Source organism: Gouania willdenowi, chromosome 22 (assembly GCF_900634775.1).
Source record: "Gouania willdenowi chromosome 22, fGouWil2.1, whole genome shotgun sequence".
In the NCBI taxonomy this organism is placed as follows: Eukaryota; Metazoa; Chordata; class Actinopteri; order Blenniiformes; family Gobiesocidae; genus Gouania; species Gouania willdenowi.
The window spans coordinates 7,627,076-7,645,462 of record NC_041065.1 but is presented as its reverse complement, the minus strand read 5'-3'; the positions used below and the strand labels follow the sequence as shown (position 1 = coordinate 7,645,462).

Here is an 18,387-nt window from a genome sequence, read left to right as displayed (position 1 = left end):
GAATAAATGAAACCTTAACATACTATTTAAAAAGAAAACAAAAATAATCTTTACTACTCGGTAGGGATGTAACATTTCACTCAACTCCAGATACGATTCGACGCTCTCACGATTTCTTTTACAAAATGGGACTGTAGAAATATGACGACTGAAAAATATTCCTTTATTTTTTGGGGGGGAAAAACTATACTGTTTTCCTTTTATTTTTCATTGTCAAAAGAATCCCTTGATAAACTATTCAAAACAATGAAATTTAACTAAAAATAAATTTTGAAGTAGTCAGTCAGTCACACTGATAAAATGCACTCTTTCTACCTTTTGGATGTCATCAATGACAGCACCACCTCCCCAGTATACACTGATAGCTTCCTCTATTTAACTCTTCTCTAGTTGCTCAGAAGTTTACCAATTGCTGATCATAGTTGTCAGCAGTCAGTCACAATCATGTGGCATGTTTCCTTCTTGACATATACACAAATGTCAGCAAGACAGAATGGAATGAAGAAAAAGATCATCATGTTTAAAAGTTTGTTTTTGAGGGTTATTTTGCCTCGGTAGCTAATTTAATAACAGCCAATTTTCCGTTAGCTGTGAGCAATAGTGCGGTACAATCAAGGCATCTTCATTTTTTATTTTGTGATATCTAAAGGGCTGTGCAGTGATCTTTTACTGAGGATAAGAGTGTTTGTCTCGCATCAAGCCTTTCTTAACATAAAACTTTTTTGCTGTGTGTTTAGGTTTTGCACGGTTTGCAATGAATCTAAAAGTCAAGCTGCAGCACCTCCAGTCTGCTTTTGAACACAAACTCTGTTATTTGTGAGCGTGGAATCCTCAAAGGGGCCAAAAAGAAAACAATTCAAGCAGATAACAGACGAACAGCCACAACAAGAAAGAGACAGACATCAAATGAAACTAAAGGCTGTGAATTTCTTTCTAATCTGCTGGCATTCAGGATTTTAAACCAGGACTGACCTCACATTCATTTCAAGCATTTAGGTTTACTTTTTCACCATACATTATATTTCAGATTCAAAACTATCTTGATTATGAAAAACAATATAATTTGCATCATACACAGTTTCCTAAAAAGACAGTCCCTGTAAATCTGTCTTGCTTTGAAGGTGATGTGCTTGATGAGTATTCTCCTATTTTTTAACATGCATCCAGTCATACATGTTCCTGTAAGGCGTATTCTCCCATCCAGACTCCTGACACACCCGCCGCATGTAAAGAGTCCAGTGCACGTAAGACGTAATGAAGGCGATTTGATCTGATTAATTTGCAAGGAGAAGGACTGGGACATGACCAGTGTTGGTCAAATCACTTGGAAATTGGCTCTTCCTTCTGTTAGCTTGACGCAGTTTTTGACCGGTATTTTTTCTACGATGCGTCAGAATGATTCGGAGTCTACGGTGGAAATTGGAAACATCCACGATAGTATGGCCAGAGAGGAGCTTTGACAGTTCAGCGTCACTAACTCCTGTTGCTCCTAAATCTATTTCACTTGTTAAGCAGGAGATGGACTCTCAGAGTTTGGCTTGGTGGAAGTGGATGTTGATCTGGGGCTTTCTCAATGACTTTTACATTTCTGTGCCAGCTTGCTGGGTGCTTACTTAGATTTGATGTGAAATCATTTTGTAGCTACAATTTTTCTTCCCACGCAGTGTGATTAGCGTACATAATGTTGTTGTTGTCTTTTACAGACTCAAGCTCAAAGTAAGCTACTTGGACTTTCTATCTCATGCTCCATTTTCATGTGTATTGTTTACCACTGATGTTAACACAGCCTGCTTGGAAAATAATCATCCAATAACTATTTTTCAATTACAATCCCTTACTTAACTCGTTACTTGGGGAAAGTAATCACATTACAATAATGCGTTACTTCTAATGCGTTACTGCCCATCACTGGCCTTGACGTCATTTTTTTCAGCTATCTGGAGTTTTCCTAACACTTATAAATGTCAATGAAATCTGTGAAAAAGATAACCACACTTTTGAAAAGGCCTTATCTATTGAAGGAGAACATGACAGGTTTATTTGATAAAATATGTGCATTAGAACGCCGATCGGCTTCATTTTTCTCTCCGAGCAACAGTTAACATCACAAAAATGAGATATGAATTTTGGTCAATATCGCCCAGCTGTAGTGTGTGTGAGGTTTTGGGTCTGTGGTCATTGTAGCTGTGCAGTAACCCACTGTCATGTTAGAAATTAGCTCTTATTGGGATAAATAAGTCTTGAAGTTATATGAGTCGTTTCTTGTTGTTCTACAATGTCAAATAAATAAAAAGTATTTAAATGTGAAGGTTTTATATATGAGAGAAGAAGGATTTGTGCTAATTGAAGTTGTTTCATGACTCACATTATTTTCATTAACACTGGACAATCTCTGCCATTTTGTGCCCTTTTTTAACCAACAACTTTTGCTAATGGTGCATTTCTTCTCCCTCCATTTTAGTTTTATTTTTTTTAATTATTTTTATTTTTGCTCTACCAATGTCTTTCAGACAAAACAACTCTTTGTTTATTCTGCATTTTTTGTGATGGGCTCCACGTCATGAAATGACTGAACCGAGTGTCAGGCTTGAGATGCACCCCATCATTGGTCCTTTGAGAAAGTAGCCTTGGCAATGCATGACTCATGCTAATCCTTGAAAGTTAAACACGTAGTGTAAAATATGTTTTTCTGTATTGGGATGATAGAAATCACTTATTCAGATCAAGGTTTGACATTTCCAAGCAATGCAATCAGTGCCCTATAAAATAGTTTGAGAATTTCCCAACTTCAGAGTGCAGTGGCTCTCTACAGATTCAAAGGTCACATCACAGCGGTACAGCTTTAGATGGAGGTTTTTTTCTTTCAATGAAATATTTGACCTCGTTTTATAAACTCATCAAGGAAACTGTGCCTACTCCCTATAAGGATAGATGGTGTCTTTATGACAAGTATTACAGCTGGGAATCAAACTCTAAGATAAAAGGACATGCCGCTTGAATACCTGAGTTGTCTGGTTTCACTAATTCAGGCCTTTTTTATTATTAACAATATTATTTGCATGTATATTTACATATATGCAAGTGTGCTGAGTTAAAGTGCCTTGATACGAATTAAAAAGTTTATGTGGATTTTAATGGCAGTTTGACCTTGTGATTTGTTGTTCTTGCAGTTGGTTTGGTTACTGTGCCATTCTGTCTGGACACTGATTTCAAACCCTGATGAGACTGTTTTTTTATTAGTGCATGAGCCAGATCACAATATTTCATGGATTGGTACAACCTGGGGTGACAAATTTTCACTGTGTTTTCCTGAAGGGCATATACCCATAGACTATAAAAAAATATATACAATAGCTTAGTACAAGTAATCAACTCTTATATAGGGAAGACTGGGCTGAATTCAAAATCACATTTTGTGGGGTGCATGGGGAAATCCAAAGTGTGGCATTTCTTGAACGACTGGACAGATCCCAACAAATTGCCGCTCAAAATGTATTGTATGTTTTACAAATATATGTTATTGTGTGACAAATATGCTAATTTAATAGAATGCCATTTAAAATTTGGTTATATTGCATCTTGCCATAGAATGAAGCAATGGAAAAGTTTTCTACAAATTGGAAGCAACAAGACTCATCCGATTGACTTCTTGGTTTAGGACTAGAGCAAAAAACAAAGTACACGAAAAGCTGAATGGGAAAGAGCTCTTCCTCGCACATGGTGAAAAATGTACACGTGTAGCTTAGAAATATGTCTCTGATGTTCAAGATATACAAAGTAGCTATAGGACGAAGCAGGCACAAGATCATTCCTATATGCAGAGCACTGCGGCAAGTCTCATCTGGAAGCTGCTGTCTGCTGACACTGATGTCTTCATCTTGGCATTGTCCTTCGTACCAAAGTTGAAATCCCCATTATACTCAAATCCGGATCTAATACCCGCACTGAGTACATTGAGATTAAGAAAGCTGCACATATCCGTGGTCTTGAAAAGTGTTGTGCCTTCTTGGGTTCCATTCATTCACCGGTTGTGACACCGTGAGCAGCTTTGCTGGCATAAGACCTGAACACTCTGCAGTCTTTGGGTCATTCTTGGGAATTATCAAAGGAACATATCCAGTAACTCGAAACTCCTACTTGTGCCTTCTATAGCCCCGGGACAGCCATCAGCAGTGTTAACGAGTTGCGTTTCCACATCTTTCGTGCGAAGGAAGGCGAGGCTGAGTCTTGGCAACTTCCATCATGTGCATCCCCCCTGCTCAATCATTGTAAGAGGGCCAACTATCAATGTGCTATCTGGAAGCCAAGCTTGGACAGAAATCCAAACGTTCCTTCTCCAGTATGCCATGGATGGAAAATGGATGATGGACTGCTGGTTATTAACTGGGGTGATGCAGCATCTGCCCCGGAGGCTGTGATGGAGTTGATTACTTGCAACTGCCCAAAGGAGAGTCAAGAGGAGAGTTGCTCCTGCCTCCCCTACCTTTCCAAGCCTCAAACCTGTGGTTTGAGTAGAATTTCAGGCCTCATTCAAGTACCCAATATCATACAGCGTATGCCATACACACACACACACACACACACACTAGACTTCATCATGCTCCTTATTCCACTGTCCACCAGTTTTCCAACAGAGCACACACCCCTCCTCCAGCTTGTCCAGTCAATTCCCCTCCCTGGCCGTACACAGTTCCCCCAGCACACAACAGCAAAAAACACGGCATTGACAACTACTGACTGGTAAAATATGTACAGCATTTCAGTACAGACATAAAAAGAATTAAGTTTTCTGAGAAAGAAGGAATACATAAATTGATAAGAAGTATCAAAAGTTAGTTTGACAGAAAAATTTAAAAATGTGTTGCTTTCAAACATTTCTCAAATTCTGTTATGTACCGTCGCTGACACACAAATATTTCACGTTTCGGCATAAAATGGACTTGGACACTTTTTTATTTATTATTTAGGCCCAACATGGCTGATCAATTTTCATTGGCAGGATGGACATTGGGGTTTTTTTGAAAGATTGCTTAGATTTTAAGCAAAGGCCAATTTTTCTGCCCTTTTAATGTCTGTGACCCACTAAATTAGTATATTGGTCACATGTTGACATATATTTGTAGAACATACAATTCCAAACATTTTGAGTGGTAATTTGTTGGGATCGTTCCATTTGTGATCCTGAATCTGACTCAGTCTTCCATATATAATTGTCGATAACTTGCACTAAGCTACTGTCCCAAGCTTGGCTTCAATGTTTTTTTTTTATAGTATGGGTATATGCTCTTCAGGAAGACAGTGAAATTTTGCCACCCAATGTGATACCAATATCTGATCTGGACTATATGTGTTTTGATAGTCCTCTGCTGTTCTTAGCCTTCATTTATCAATGTTGCATGAAAACGGGTGGGTGCAGATTTCAGCACACACTTCTCCTACACATTGAGGCCTGTTTATGGTGTGTTTTTGCTGGGGTTTTTTGCCTGGAAGGTCTATTGACATCTGGCACTCCCTTGAACAAAGTTAAATCGTGAGAGAGGCGTTCACAAACGCTAGAATGATCGTGGGCACAATAACGTTCATCAGGCACTAAACCGTACATTCAGTTCACGGTGACTGATAATATGAACAAACTCATAAAATGATTGTTCACTGAACACCTTTGGGCATGACACGGCCAATAAGCGAATCAAAGAGTAAATTAATTCCAAGCATCATTTGGAAGTTTGGTTGAGCATTTAATATTTTCTATTGCCGCTGTGTTTCCAACATTTGTTCACACAGACACTCGTGTCAAAGCACTATTATTGGTTTCGACTGCCAGATTAATCACTAATTAACATAGATCAAGGAAAAACTCCAGTACGCATAGGGCAGTCGCTGCTGATACGCATCATTTCTCTTTTTACCACGCATCAGGTTGGAAACCAAGATCTCCACCAGTGAGGAGAAAACATTTTTCCATATCCTGTGTGATCTGGTGCTGTTGAATGTGAGCAGTCGCTCTCCTCAACCTGCAAATATGTGCTTTCTGACTAGCACAGATGTGTAAATGTTTCTTGCTGGAGCTTAGTCGTTGATGTGTGAGTGAGTGAGCGTGTGTGTATATACAACCTGCTCACTGTATGTAGGTCATTGTATCTGCTGCTTTTGTGATGGATTGTGCAATGTATCCGAACTAGATGCTAATGCATTTAGAGCAGTCGTTCATGTTCATGTTCATGCATACTGCGTCTGGATTTCTAAGGAAAGTTTGCTGTTCTCTGTCTGTTACGAGTGTTCTCTAATGAAAGGACTATATATTACATGGTTACTATTGCAGCATTACATCATCCGTAGGGTTAAACTAACCTGTCTCAAGATGGTCTAAACCCAGTTTATACAGTACGTTCCCCATTAGTGGGTGAATAATCCAATGACTTAGTGAATTCTGTTTCGCAGAGGTGAAAGTAATGGATTTTAAGTACTCACGTTACTGTAATTGAGTTGCTTTGATGGGTACTAGTACTTTTTTGAGTATTATTCTAAATCAGTAATTTTACTTGTACTTAAGTATGTTTTTAATTTTTATTTTTTAATTTGTTACATTTCTACACCCAACTGTTACTGAGTAAATTATTGTTTTTTATGATTATTTTTATTATTTCCATTTCATGGTCTCTTAATCAGCATTTTATCAAGGCACATTAAACATGTTTATGTTCTTAGTCGAGCCATTTCTGATCAACGCCCAGCCACTTTCTATTGATCAGTAAACAGACGAGTAAATAAATAACCGTGTCACAGTTGGAGTGCGGATCAGGCCGTATTTTCTCGTCCGAGTGAACCCAACAGTGAAAACCTAATTTTCTTCTCAAAGAAATTACATATTCACATTTGTTTTAGTAGTAAGCACTGATTTTATTAACAAACAACTGTTAATGTCAACATCAGATCAGCGCATGGGTAACAAGCAAAAGTTAAACACAAACAGCAGTACAGTGCATGCAAGAAACCCATCGGATCTATTTACATAATCCATGTATCAAAAATAAGGGTAATCCATGTTATTGTGCAGAAAAACGAATGTTTCAACAGTGTATTTCTTTATAATTGTCCTCCTCTGCTCCATTCTCCCTCCACCTTGGTTCACACCTCTCACTGTTACAGTGGAAGTTGCATTAATCTGTGTATCATTCGTTCATTTGTTTTTCATTATGTAACAAAAACATGAAAAACAAAAAAAAAACACTGATATTTGTTTCCAAAACCAAAATGAGAAAAACGGATTGGCCAAAGTGCCGGATGAGAGTCCACTACCGGGTCACTTACTTTGGCCAATCGGTAATGGAGAAAATGGATAAAGGTGTTCGTTTTTCGTTTTCTGTACGGAAGCGAAAAAGCTTGAATTTGAAAAACAAGGCGTTTTCCATTTTTGTTTTGGAAACAAATATCAAATAATGAGTGTTTTTTTTTTTTTTTCGTTTTTCATGTTTTTGTTACATAATGAAAAACGAATGAACAAATGATACACAGATTTGCATTCTTCAGGGCTACAGCTGCTGCAGCAGGAAAGAAGAACCGAACCCGGGTATCGGTATCAGTCGGGTATCGATCCATCCTCTAGTCACTGTCAGCTGTGCTCTGGTGCTAAACAGTCGATGTGCGCCCCAGCGGAGGCTTGGCTGATGACTGCAGTTACCCTAACCACTGTGGTGTGACTATGGAGTATGATTTTTAGATCCTGCCCTATGCTCCTTTAAAAAAGAGTTTTGACAAACCTTTTATTTTCTACAGATGCCTTTGTGGAAAATATATTACATTCCAATTGTGGTAGATTTGGTCTTTCACATGAGATGTTTACTGTATGCAAGGGAACCATGGTAAGATTAATTACCAAAAATAAACGGGGGTGAAAGTAAAGTAACTTTTACTTTGAGTACTATTTAATTGAGCTAATTTCTACATGTACTTGAGTATTTGATGTATGACTTACTTACTTACTTGTACTTGAGTACAATTTCAATCAAGTAATGAGTAGAATAAATCAGTACTCTTTAAACCTCTGCTGCTTCCCAATTCTAAGGAGAGCAGATATAACCGATAATAATTTTGGGATTCACACAGAACTCAAAATGTAAATTTGGAAACACAGTCAGTTATCAAGCTTTGATGTGTCTTCAGCTCCAACTTTAGGCAAGGCAAGGCAAATTTATTTGTATATCATGTGCTTTACATGATAAAACATTCAATTGTTTAAAATCAATAAGAACATTTAAAATCATCAGTAAAATCAATTCAAATTATCAACAAACACATTACATCAACAACATGACCAAAAATCTCTCTGTCAATCTAATGCCGTAGAGAAAAAAAGGGCCTTTAACTTTGATTTAAAAATGTTCACATGTGATGTTGACTTCAGCTCTGCTGGCACTTTGTTCCACTTCTTTGCAGCATAACATCTAAAAGCAGCATCACCATGTAGATGTTTTTTTGCGTGTTTTATCATTGACTCACATTTGTTTCTCTTCTCTTGTTTATCTCAGCATCTGCATTGGGACCCAACATCACACTAGAGGGCCAGTTCCATTGTCACCAGGGTCCTGCCATACCACTGGCCAAACTGTGTGACTTCTCTCAAGACTGCCCGCATGGTGATGATGAAGGCGAATTATGTCGTGAGTACAAGGATTAAAAACAGAAATCCCAATTCAAACATTTCACTTTAAAGATTTTATTTTCATTACTGGACTTTTTAGACAACTAAAAATACACAAAACAACTCATAAAACATAAAGTGACAACAAAGACAGACACAACAACCACATAAACAAAATGACTACTAAAATACACAAAACGACAACACAGAATAGCTCCAAAGACACACAAACTGTTAACAAAATTACACAAAAATACAGAAAACTACAACAAAAATACAGAAAGTGATTCCAAAAATACACAAATCAACAACAAAAAAGCAGAAAATGACAGAAAAATACACAAGAACAAAACAAAACAACAAAAAATGACTAAAAACTGACAAAACATCAAAACAACAAACTAAGACAAAAAATAACTAAAAAACTATTTTCCCCAAGTATTAATGTTATTCTACATGCTATTTGTCATCACGTGGCCCTCGGATCAGATACAGTCACATTTTTGTGGCCCCCGCAGTGATAGAGTTGCCCATGCCTGCACTGGATCAACACTGCTGGCGTATGCAAAAATGTAAATCTTGGTTAGTTTCAGTTATCTCCTGATGTATATGAGTGTCCTTTTTCTTTGAAAGTGTGAGTATTTACGAAACACATAATGTGTTTAGTTCATTGTTCCTCACCAGAAAAACCAAACTTTTAAAAAGCAGTTATTTATACTAGAGAAATGATAAAAACTTTGACAGTTGAACAGTCGGGCAGAGAATTATAAGTGGTGTCTGGCATGCCACTTAGGGCTGAGAAGAATGTACAAGTTTTCAAGGTGGCATATTCCAATTTTCAAAGTGGCATTCCAGTGCCATTAGTGGTATATTTAGTTTTCTAAGTGCCATACTTTGTTTTGATCTACAATGTAATTTTAGCAGTAATGAAAACAAATGTATACTGTATATATTATGTCCTCTTTCGGCATGTGTCAGAGAAAATAAGTAAATATTCTCATGACTAAAAGTATGCCTTAGTTGTATTTTCTTGTTCAGTGTAACTGTGTGTTCTGAAATATTGATAAAAGACTGCAACATTCAGAACACACAGTTACAGTATAAGAAAAGAAAACTAAGTAAAAGTATTAGCCATAACAATGTTTACTTTTTTCCCTGACACATACACCTACACAGTGGCTAAATACCGCATCTATACATTTGTTGTCACATTAATGCTAAATTTATATTGTCAACCAGCATTAGACCAGCAGCAGACATGTGGGGAGAGTTTTTCAGCTCCACACTCAACAGTTTTGTAAGTTTCTTATTTTAGTTTGGGCTGCAAATATCTGGTAGTCCCGTTTTAGCCTTTTTATAGATTTAGCGCTTTGTACTTTTTGTAGCTTAGAGGGTGGACGCTGGGTGCGATAGTCTTGTATAGGGTTGGCCCAGTGTCCTCCTTACTCTTGTTCCGTTTAACCAGGATCTCCAGTCCCTTTTGTTTCATTGAGTTTTTTTTGATTATGTTGCTACTTTTAAGAACTTTTGTGCTAATAAATATTGTAACCGTTGATTCTGTTTGGCGTCATTTATGGTGCAGCCCTCCAAGTATGAAGGTAGATATGTTTCAAAATGTGATGTGAGCTTGTGTATAAAAAAATACAAAATCTACAATCTGTATAATGGGAACTGTCTCAAAAAAATTAAGATTTTGTAAACTACATTAACTGCTTGGCCACTGCATCAGTTGTCAGCTCTCGATTGCCATCTCCAACATAGCGTTTGCCTAAATGTAAACAAGGAAAAGCACTTTTTTCTTCATAAATGACTCTAACAAACTTTTTCTAACAATCTGTGGAGGCAAATTTCAGCATCCTGCCTATACAGTGAAGAAAAATGACTGTTTCGGTCATATCACGGGCTGCAGCGCTAAAAAGACACAGCGCTCTGTCTCCAAATCCTCGCTTCTGATTGGTCAATGCCAAACATGGGGGAGCGGGGAGGGGAGGGGCCATTTCTACGAGCACGAATCAGTTTTGCTACAGACGTCTCGCAAAATGTGTTGCAAAACTGGAGCAGCGCAAAATCACACGAGAAAAGGAGTTTGTGCATCTGTAGCGGCAGATTCTAGAAGTTGTAACCGGAGAGTTGTGGTTGTAAACGATTGTTTATACACAAGCTCTCACATCACATTTTACAACCTCACCTCACATTCTACAAGCTCTCACATTTTGCAACATATCTACCTTCACACTCAGGCCTTTTGAAATAGCATCCTAGAGGGGGCCGTAATTAAACAAAGTAACGTAGTGGCAATTCCAAGGCCACCGCGTTTCACGGTAGCACAGGGAAAAACACACTATAATCACAGCACAATTACCACTACTAGACACAAAGCCAGTCAAGCAAAATGTGCACCAATCAAACAAAGCCAAATATCATTGTTAGGGAGGCTGACCCCAGTGATACAGGAGGGTCCCCAAAAGTGATCACGGACAAGCCCCCAATTTATATTACGGCTCCCTCCAGGATGTTATGTCGAAAAGCTCGTGAGTTCATAAAATTAGCAACAATCAAAAACAACTCAATGAAACAAAAGGGAATGGAGATCCTGGTCAAACTAAACAAAAGTAGGGAGGACACTGGGCCAACCCTATACAGGGCTGTGGCACCCAACGTCCACCCCTTTATTTACATAAACATGAAAACAGAAATGTCCAGCCCAAACTAAAATAACAAACTTACAAAACTGGCAAGTGGGGAGCTAAAAAACTCTTCCCACATGTCTGCTGCTGGTTGAATGTTGTGTCTCTCTTCCTTCTGGTCATCTCAGCCCTTTATATAGCTCCTCCTCCCTCCCCCCCTGATTACTGATGTGAATCAGGTACAGTATGTTAAGGCTGGGATACACTGTGCGATTTTTTCAATCGTTGTACTCAGCTCCAGCTCAAACTGTGCGACTCAGTGCAGAGCCCGAATGTGAGCAGCTCACGAGTCATGTTCTGTCCCTTTACGTACCGACACTCTGATATGATCTGATCTGACTGCTTACACTGTACGTTACTACATGACACGTCGAGGTCCTGTTTCCGGAAATGCAACGTACAAATTAGAAGAAGAAGAAGAAGAACTCTGAAGCGTCGCCATTAAAACAGACGAAGAAGAAGAACCCGGAAGTGGAGAGACAATTGCAAATCTCAGCAAAAAGAGCTTAAAAAAAAAAGACGGCAATGTAATGGACCAGGAGCTGGCTGGACAGAAGTGGGCAGTACAGTCCGTCAAAAAAATACTGTCTCAAAAAAATGAGATTTTGTAAACTACATTAACCGCTTGGCCACTACATCAGCTGTCAGCTCTCGATTGCCATCTCCAACATAGCGTTTGCCTAAATGTAAACAAGGAGAAGCACTCTGCATTACTTTTTGTTCATAAATGACTCTAACAACCTTTTTCTAACAATCTGTGGAGGCAAATTTCAGCATCCAATTTTACAGCGATCCTACGGTGTTCGCACATGCGCAGTGTGACAGGTAAGGCAAGCTGGTCCGTGGCACTGCGTCAACTGTGAGATACCCTCAGGAGGAGCGACTGGATTTCAAACATGTTTGATTTCCTTATGACCATACGATTGCTGACCCCAAGTATATACGCAATCCACGACACACAATAGCAGAGTCTCGCAAGATCCCACAAAATAGATGCACGAATCGGCTCAAAATGGGCCAAAAACCACACAGTGTATGCCTGCCTTTAGGTGAGAGGGAGGAAAGGCCGGCTGAGCCATAACAGAAACTCCTAAAACAGAATATAACACTGATAATACTGGAATGCCACTTTGAAAACTGGAATATATGTCACTAGGAAACTGGTATATTCTACTCAGCCATAAGTGGCATGTCAGATACCACTTTTCGTTCTCGCTGTCACTCGAATATAAGGTCATGTTTGAATCATGGAGCTTCAGTCATCACACTGTTATGAAACCAAAGCAAATTTTTACATTTAACTAATTAATGACTACTTTCACTATGTAGAGATTTGTAAGCTTAATTAGGCCTGACAGACATAAGGCTATTAAATAGAAGTTTTATCACTATTTTTAGGTTCTTATTTATTCCAGGTATACTTACTGTAGATGTACCATTTTTACACACGCACATACAGTGGCAAACGTGTTTGGAAGCTAAACTACATTAACTATTGGTTTTAGATTCAAGGATACCAGATGTTAGGAACTTAAAAACACTAAATAAATTAATCACACACAATATAAAAATGAACTTGATAACTGTTCTGACCTTGATGCATTGCCATATGTGTGTGGGTTTGTTTTCCTCATCTCCCGCCTCCAAACAGGCTGGATGACATTGGTTTCAGCACCTGTGTGCGTTTCTGCGATTGCGAGCACATGAGGGGTGCTCCAGTAGCTCCTTTAATTTGCATGTTACAAAGGTATTGAGTAACATTCATTTATCCATAACGCTAGTTTTCTTCCAGATCCGAATGAAACTTGGTGGGGTAATAGATGAACCAACTCTACATGTTTGATTCAATTTTCATCAACGTCTTCCAATTACGAACCAAGTTTGTTTTTTTTTCATCAAGATGAGAGATAAAACTGATCCAGATTCGGGATTCTAATCTGGAGCATCCCCAAAGTCTAATTACTTGTTCCTTTTCCCATTTTGTTTGGATATTTCCTGATTTTTTTATTAAAATCCTTGACTATTCACAGACAAACAGATAAAAAAATAAACGTTTGTAAAAACATAACCTCCTTGGCGTGGGTTTAACTACATCAAACTGAGAGTTAATTGCATTTGAAAGGGTGTACTTGCATTATTATGATGTTATCACTGCATAAGTGGTTAATTTGGTTTAAAAAAAAACATGTTGATATATCATTTATCAGCAATAATTTGTGGGACAATATATTATGCAGCAAAATTAGTTTTGTCCCAAAATATGTTTACACGTGCTCTAAACTCCTTTAATTAAAACTACAGTGCCCGTTGGAAGTATGTATTCATATAGTGGGATCTTTGAGTTGTCAATTATGGCCAAATGAGTATGTTTTTGAAGTACTGTACTGTATTGTTATAAAGGAATATATTTGTGGGTGCAAAGTAAAATTGTGTGTGCGATTTCCCTGCTTTAATTCTTTGGGACATGCACATGGTAAATTGATAAATAAAATTTGTAGCAATGTTTGCTGGACTTAAGCAAATAGATAATAAATGTCCCGGAGCATCACCTGTCCTTAGACCCTTCTTTGGCAAGGAAAAACCCAGTGGTGAAATTAATTAGACACAAACATGTCATGTACATCCCCAAGGTGTGCATTAGGTTATATACCTGTGGTGAAAATATCAGCATTAATGCTGTTGTAATGCATTTGGGCTAGGCGGTTAACTGCAGCTACTATAGCGGCACCAGAAGACTGTTCTTTAAAGGAGCCTGGATTGTGAATGAATACATGAGGCAGTTGTGCAGTTTGAGTGTGTGTATAAACATAAATATTTACAAAAAAGACAACTAATACAAACAATACAGTATTCCAGAAAAAAAAAAAATATGGATTACCCACAATGACCCAAATGCTCAGTTTAGTTCAAACTTTCAGTTCATGTCCTTTTAATCCAAAGAAAGGTTTTTTTCTACAGCGTTAGGTGTGAGACTTTGAGACATTCCTACCAGTTTGTTGGTCTTGCTCATCATGGGAGTTGAGAAGCATGAAGCAAAATCCATGAGATTTAAGTTGGTCCAAAAAAAAAAAAAAAAACATGGCCAAAAATACACATTAGTATTGCATTTGAAATAACAAAGTCAGTATAAAAAATAAAAACAAAGTATGGATAAACATACATGCTAAATATAAATACATTAATTAATTATTTAATAAATTAATTGTCATTAATAAATCAAAAATACACTAGTAACCAAGACACCCCAGTACCTTGTTAATATTCACAGTCAAAATCAAAGTTAAAGTTTTTCAAGCTACTCAAGCAGAATAAGACTCAAGTGTTTCAATAATTGTGCAACATTTATTCATTCATTACGTAGGTTCACATTAATATGTCAATGATGACCAAAGCCTTTGTAGCGCCAATCAGAAAAGTAACAAAACTGCTCAAAACAAAAAGTAAAGCTCCAAACTACGAGTGAGTAAGTAAATCAAAGTATTATCTACAATTTTTCTTTTTTTTTTAACAAAAATCATTGTTTACCTTCAAACCGTGTGGTCAGAGCTTAGCTTCCATGCACGGCACCACAGATAATCCGCAGTTTTCCAGATGGAGTATTGAACGGGTTGAGTTCAATACCGACTCTAATGAAACGGACAGTTATATGGTTTAAACAATGGGAAACTTGTCAGCAAAAGATTGACCAGTGGCTGACGGTTTCAAATGATCTATTCCGAGAGCTCCCGGAAAATTTTTGAGAAGCTGTTGATAGCATGGCACAGACATGGAGACAAAGGAAGTGATTTAAAGGAAGTTTGGGGTCAAGGGAATAATTTTAAATAACCATAAGATATTAACTTAAATAACTTTTAGCAGTATAAAAAGGTTTTTAATATTGACCTTTTTAAAAACCCAAAATAAACTACGACACAGTGACGTCATGAACTCGGAACCGGAAGTACCACGCTCAATACCGCGAGGGAGACATTATCTCAATGACTACAAAATAACGGATGCACACACTTGGGGTATGTGGAAGCTGTTTACAAAGTTTCATGTTGAACAGATACCGCGTCGGGGAGAAATTTGCTCCACACACACCCACACACACACACAAGCATGCAGAACTTGATTTATTAGAGAGAATGCCAAACCAAACAAGAATAAAATTAGGCCAAACTTGTGAAATATTGGAATATTATCTAATTTTCTCTGTCATTCTTTAGCAGAGAGATAAATCTCACAAATGGCTTTTCTCTCTGATCAGTTCATACAGCCCTTCTGTAAAGAGATCACAGCAGGCAGGTGTAGTCTACGCCTCAGGTAAAGCTGAGGTAAGCCATCTACACCTTGTAGATGGCTTACCTCAGCTTTATCTTCACCACATTGCGTTCTCATTGGGAAAGTAAATGAATGCTCTCATTTATAGACTACACATCGTGACACGCAGATGAAAGTCATTTGCATAAGAATAGTTATCCAGTTGAATAACATTAGCCATATGTTGGCGCCTATTTTTGGAAGCTTAAATGTGGGCTTGCTTTCCGTTTTCCCATATCGACTCGTTTAGAATGCATTTTAATAAGTAATAAGTGCAGCATGTGCACATTATATGCTTTTCTCATATGTTAATAATGCAATGTATATTTGACATTAGGATACCAGGTTATGCAAAAACGAGAAGAAGAGAAAACTATAAGCGATGAAAAAATGATTGATGAAAAATGAAATGATTGCTGTTGGTTATAAATCACCAGGCCATTTCAAAAATTGTAAAAAAAAAAAAAGAAAAAAAAAAAAGTATATGAAATCCTGGTTGAGGGTAAAAAAAACTTCAATAAGTAATAAGTAATTCATCTTCTGTACCTCCTTCTGTACATAAAATCAATTCACACACTGTACAGGCATTTTAGAGACAGTATTGAATTATAAATGTACATGTATTAACTGTGAGAGGAATCTAACTCAGGGAGAACTCCATACAGAAAATGAATACGTCTCCAGGCTGGTAATTAAATCTCGGACCTTCTTCGTGTGGTAAGTAGCAACCCCTATACCAGGGGTCGGCAACCTATAGCATCATAAAGCCATTTAAGCCCCACCCATCAATCAAACAGGAGGCTGAGAGCCACAGATCAGTCACTATTAATAAATCAACAATGAAAATAAGACGGGAACGTGGTTCACGCTATTCGGCGCGGAGATGTTTCGCAGACCTGGCCGTAGTTCATCAGAACTTGTTATTGAACTATTTCGATTTTGCGCATTTCCAAGGGAATGCAAATGCAGCTATTGTAAACATGCATCATCTATGCTGAAAGATAACAAATGAGCCCGATGACACGCCTGACGCACACGTTTTTGTTTTTTCTTCACACATTCATTTTCTGTGTTTCTTGAAGCCTGGGAGGAACACCAACAAACAGTGCTGACATATTATTCTCAAACACAATCCCACGTGTGTCACCGTGTGTGTGATCATTCTGTTTTTCCTACCTGAGTTTTTTAGCTTACACAACACCTTTTTAGTTTTACACAGTCCTCTTTAAATGATGATTGCTTCTTTACCTTTATTGGACTGAGTTGAATGAAACTGCTTTTTTGCCGCTATGCAGGTCAGCCTTCCTTATGGTGCTTATTTAAATGATTGTGGCTCACATGTGTGCATAAGTTATAACAATGGGGAGTAGAAAGATAAGAGGGTAACGGCAGGGTGAAAATTCCCTCCCAGCTGTTCCCCTCTGTGTGCTACAGAAGGACTTATCAATGCTAATTGGCCCCAGAGTTCAACCCAAGAGTGTAATCTCCATTTTAATGCCCTATATGTGTGTGTGTGCCTTTGTGTGTTGACTGAAAAAGCAAAGATTAAAGATATTCTAGCAAACTAGCAAGAAGAAACAAAGACATCTTACCAGCCTTTGACTTTCGATAAAAATTACTAAATTCTATGTTCTCCTGATCGTAATTTAGCATTTTGGGCAAATAAAGCTGAAGACTTTGTTTTCTTTTTTTATAACCATCTTTCTGTTGGAAACAATGGAGATCTCAGGAAAGGATTTCAATGCATTTTAACTCGCTCCGCCTTCATAATGCTCACAGAAGCATGAAGGCCAATTGTCATTTGCTCTGAATCAAGGTCCTTTTTCATTTCCTTTATCTTTTCTCTAAAACAGATGATAACCTTCATCAATTCTAAATTAAGGACAAGGACAAATAATTGAGACTCTCACCCTGAAGTTCTGTTTTTCTCTTTTCCATATATGCATACATTACAGATTCTTTTGTCACCAGTACCCCAGGCTACCCCAATGCAGTCAGTGCTCTATCACTGATTCCCAGTGTTGTGCCAGTTACCGAAAAAAAGTAACTAGTTACCGTTACTAGTTACTTCATTAACAAAGTAACTCAGTTACTGTTTTGATTACTTACACCAAAAAGTAATGCGTTACTGGAAAAAGTAATGTTTGAGTTACTTAGAATTAAAGAATGTATTATTTATTTTGGGTCATTTATGTCCATACAGCTTCATATTAGTGCTGTAATAATATAATAATCCACTGTTGATCAGCTGCTATAAAACAACCATAAATGATGTGCATATAAAGCACAAAACAGCTGCTCCAAAATTAAAACAGTAATTTTTCAGCCTTAGCACAGTAATGTAAAGTAAGCTGTGCATATTCCAGATGCACATTCTGCTGTTGAAAATGCTTATAAAAGTAAATGTGGAAAAAGAAATTCACAGCATTTTTCTCAGCTACACAATGCTAAACATATCAGGCTAATGAGCTGCTGTTAGCAGTGACTCAGCAGCAGTGACAGGCAACAACATACCGTGCAATAGTTTGGCTGACCTGTCCCTGGATAACAGTCACAGTCCATTAAAATCCAGTCGCAGAGTTAGCTTAGCTTCACTGATGCATCTTTTGGAGACAAAAATAAGACGTGTATTTCCACTCTGAGAAGCACATCCGGACAAATATATATATATATATTTTTTTTTTTTTAAAGCTGCCACAAAATCAGTCATTTTAGGCCGCAACAATGACAGAAATTGACCGTGAAATCCTGGAGGGA

The 18,387-nt window shown here is 37.7% G+C and overlaps 1 protein-coding gene across 1 annotated transcript in view; it reads left to right on the top strand.

Moving 5' to 3' along the window:
* Positions 1 to 18,387, top strand: part of alk (ALK receptor tyrosine kinase) — a 763,155-nt gene that overhangs the window by 607,358 nt on the left and 137,410 nt on the right. Inside the window, exon 6 of the mRNA XM_028439062.1 lies at positions 8,529 to 8,660. Within this exon, the coding sequence (XP_028294863.1) occupies positions 8,529 to 8,660 (132 nt within the window). The remainder of the gene's footprint in view (positions 1 to 8,528; positions 8,661 to 18,387) is intronic.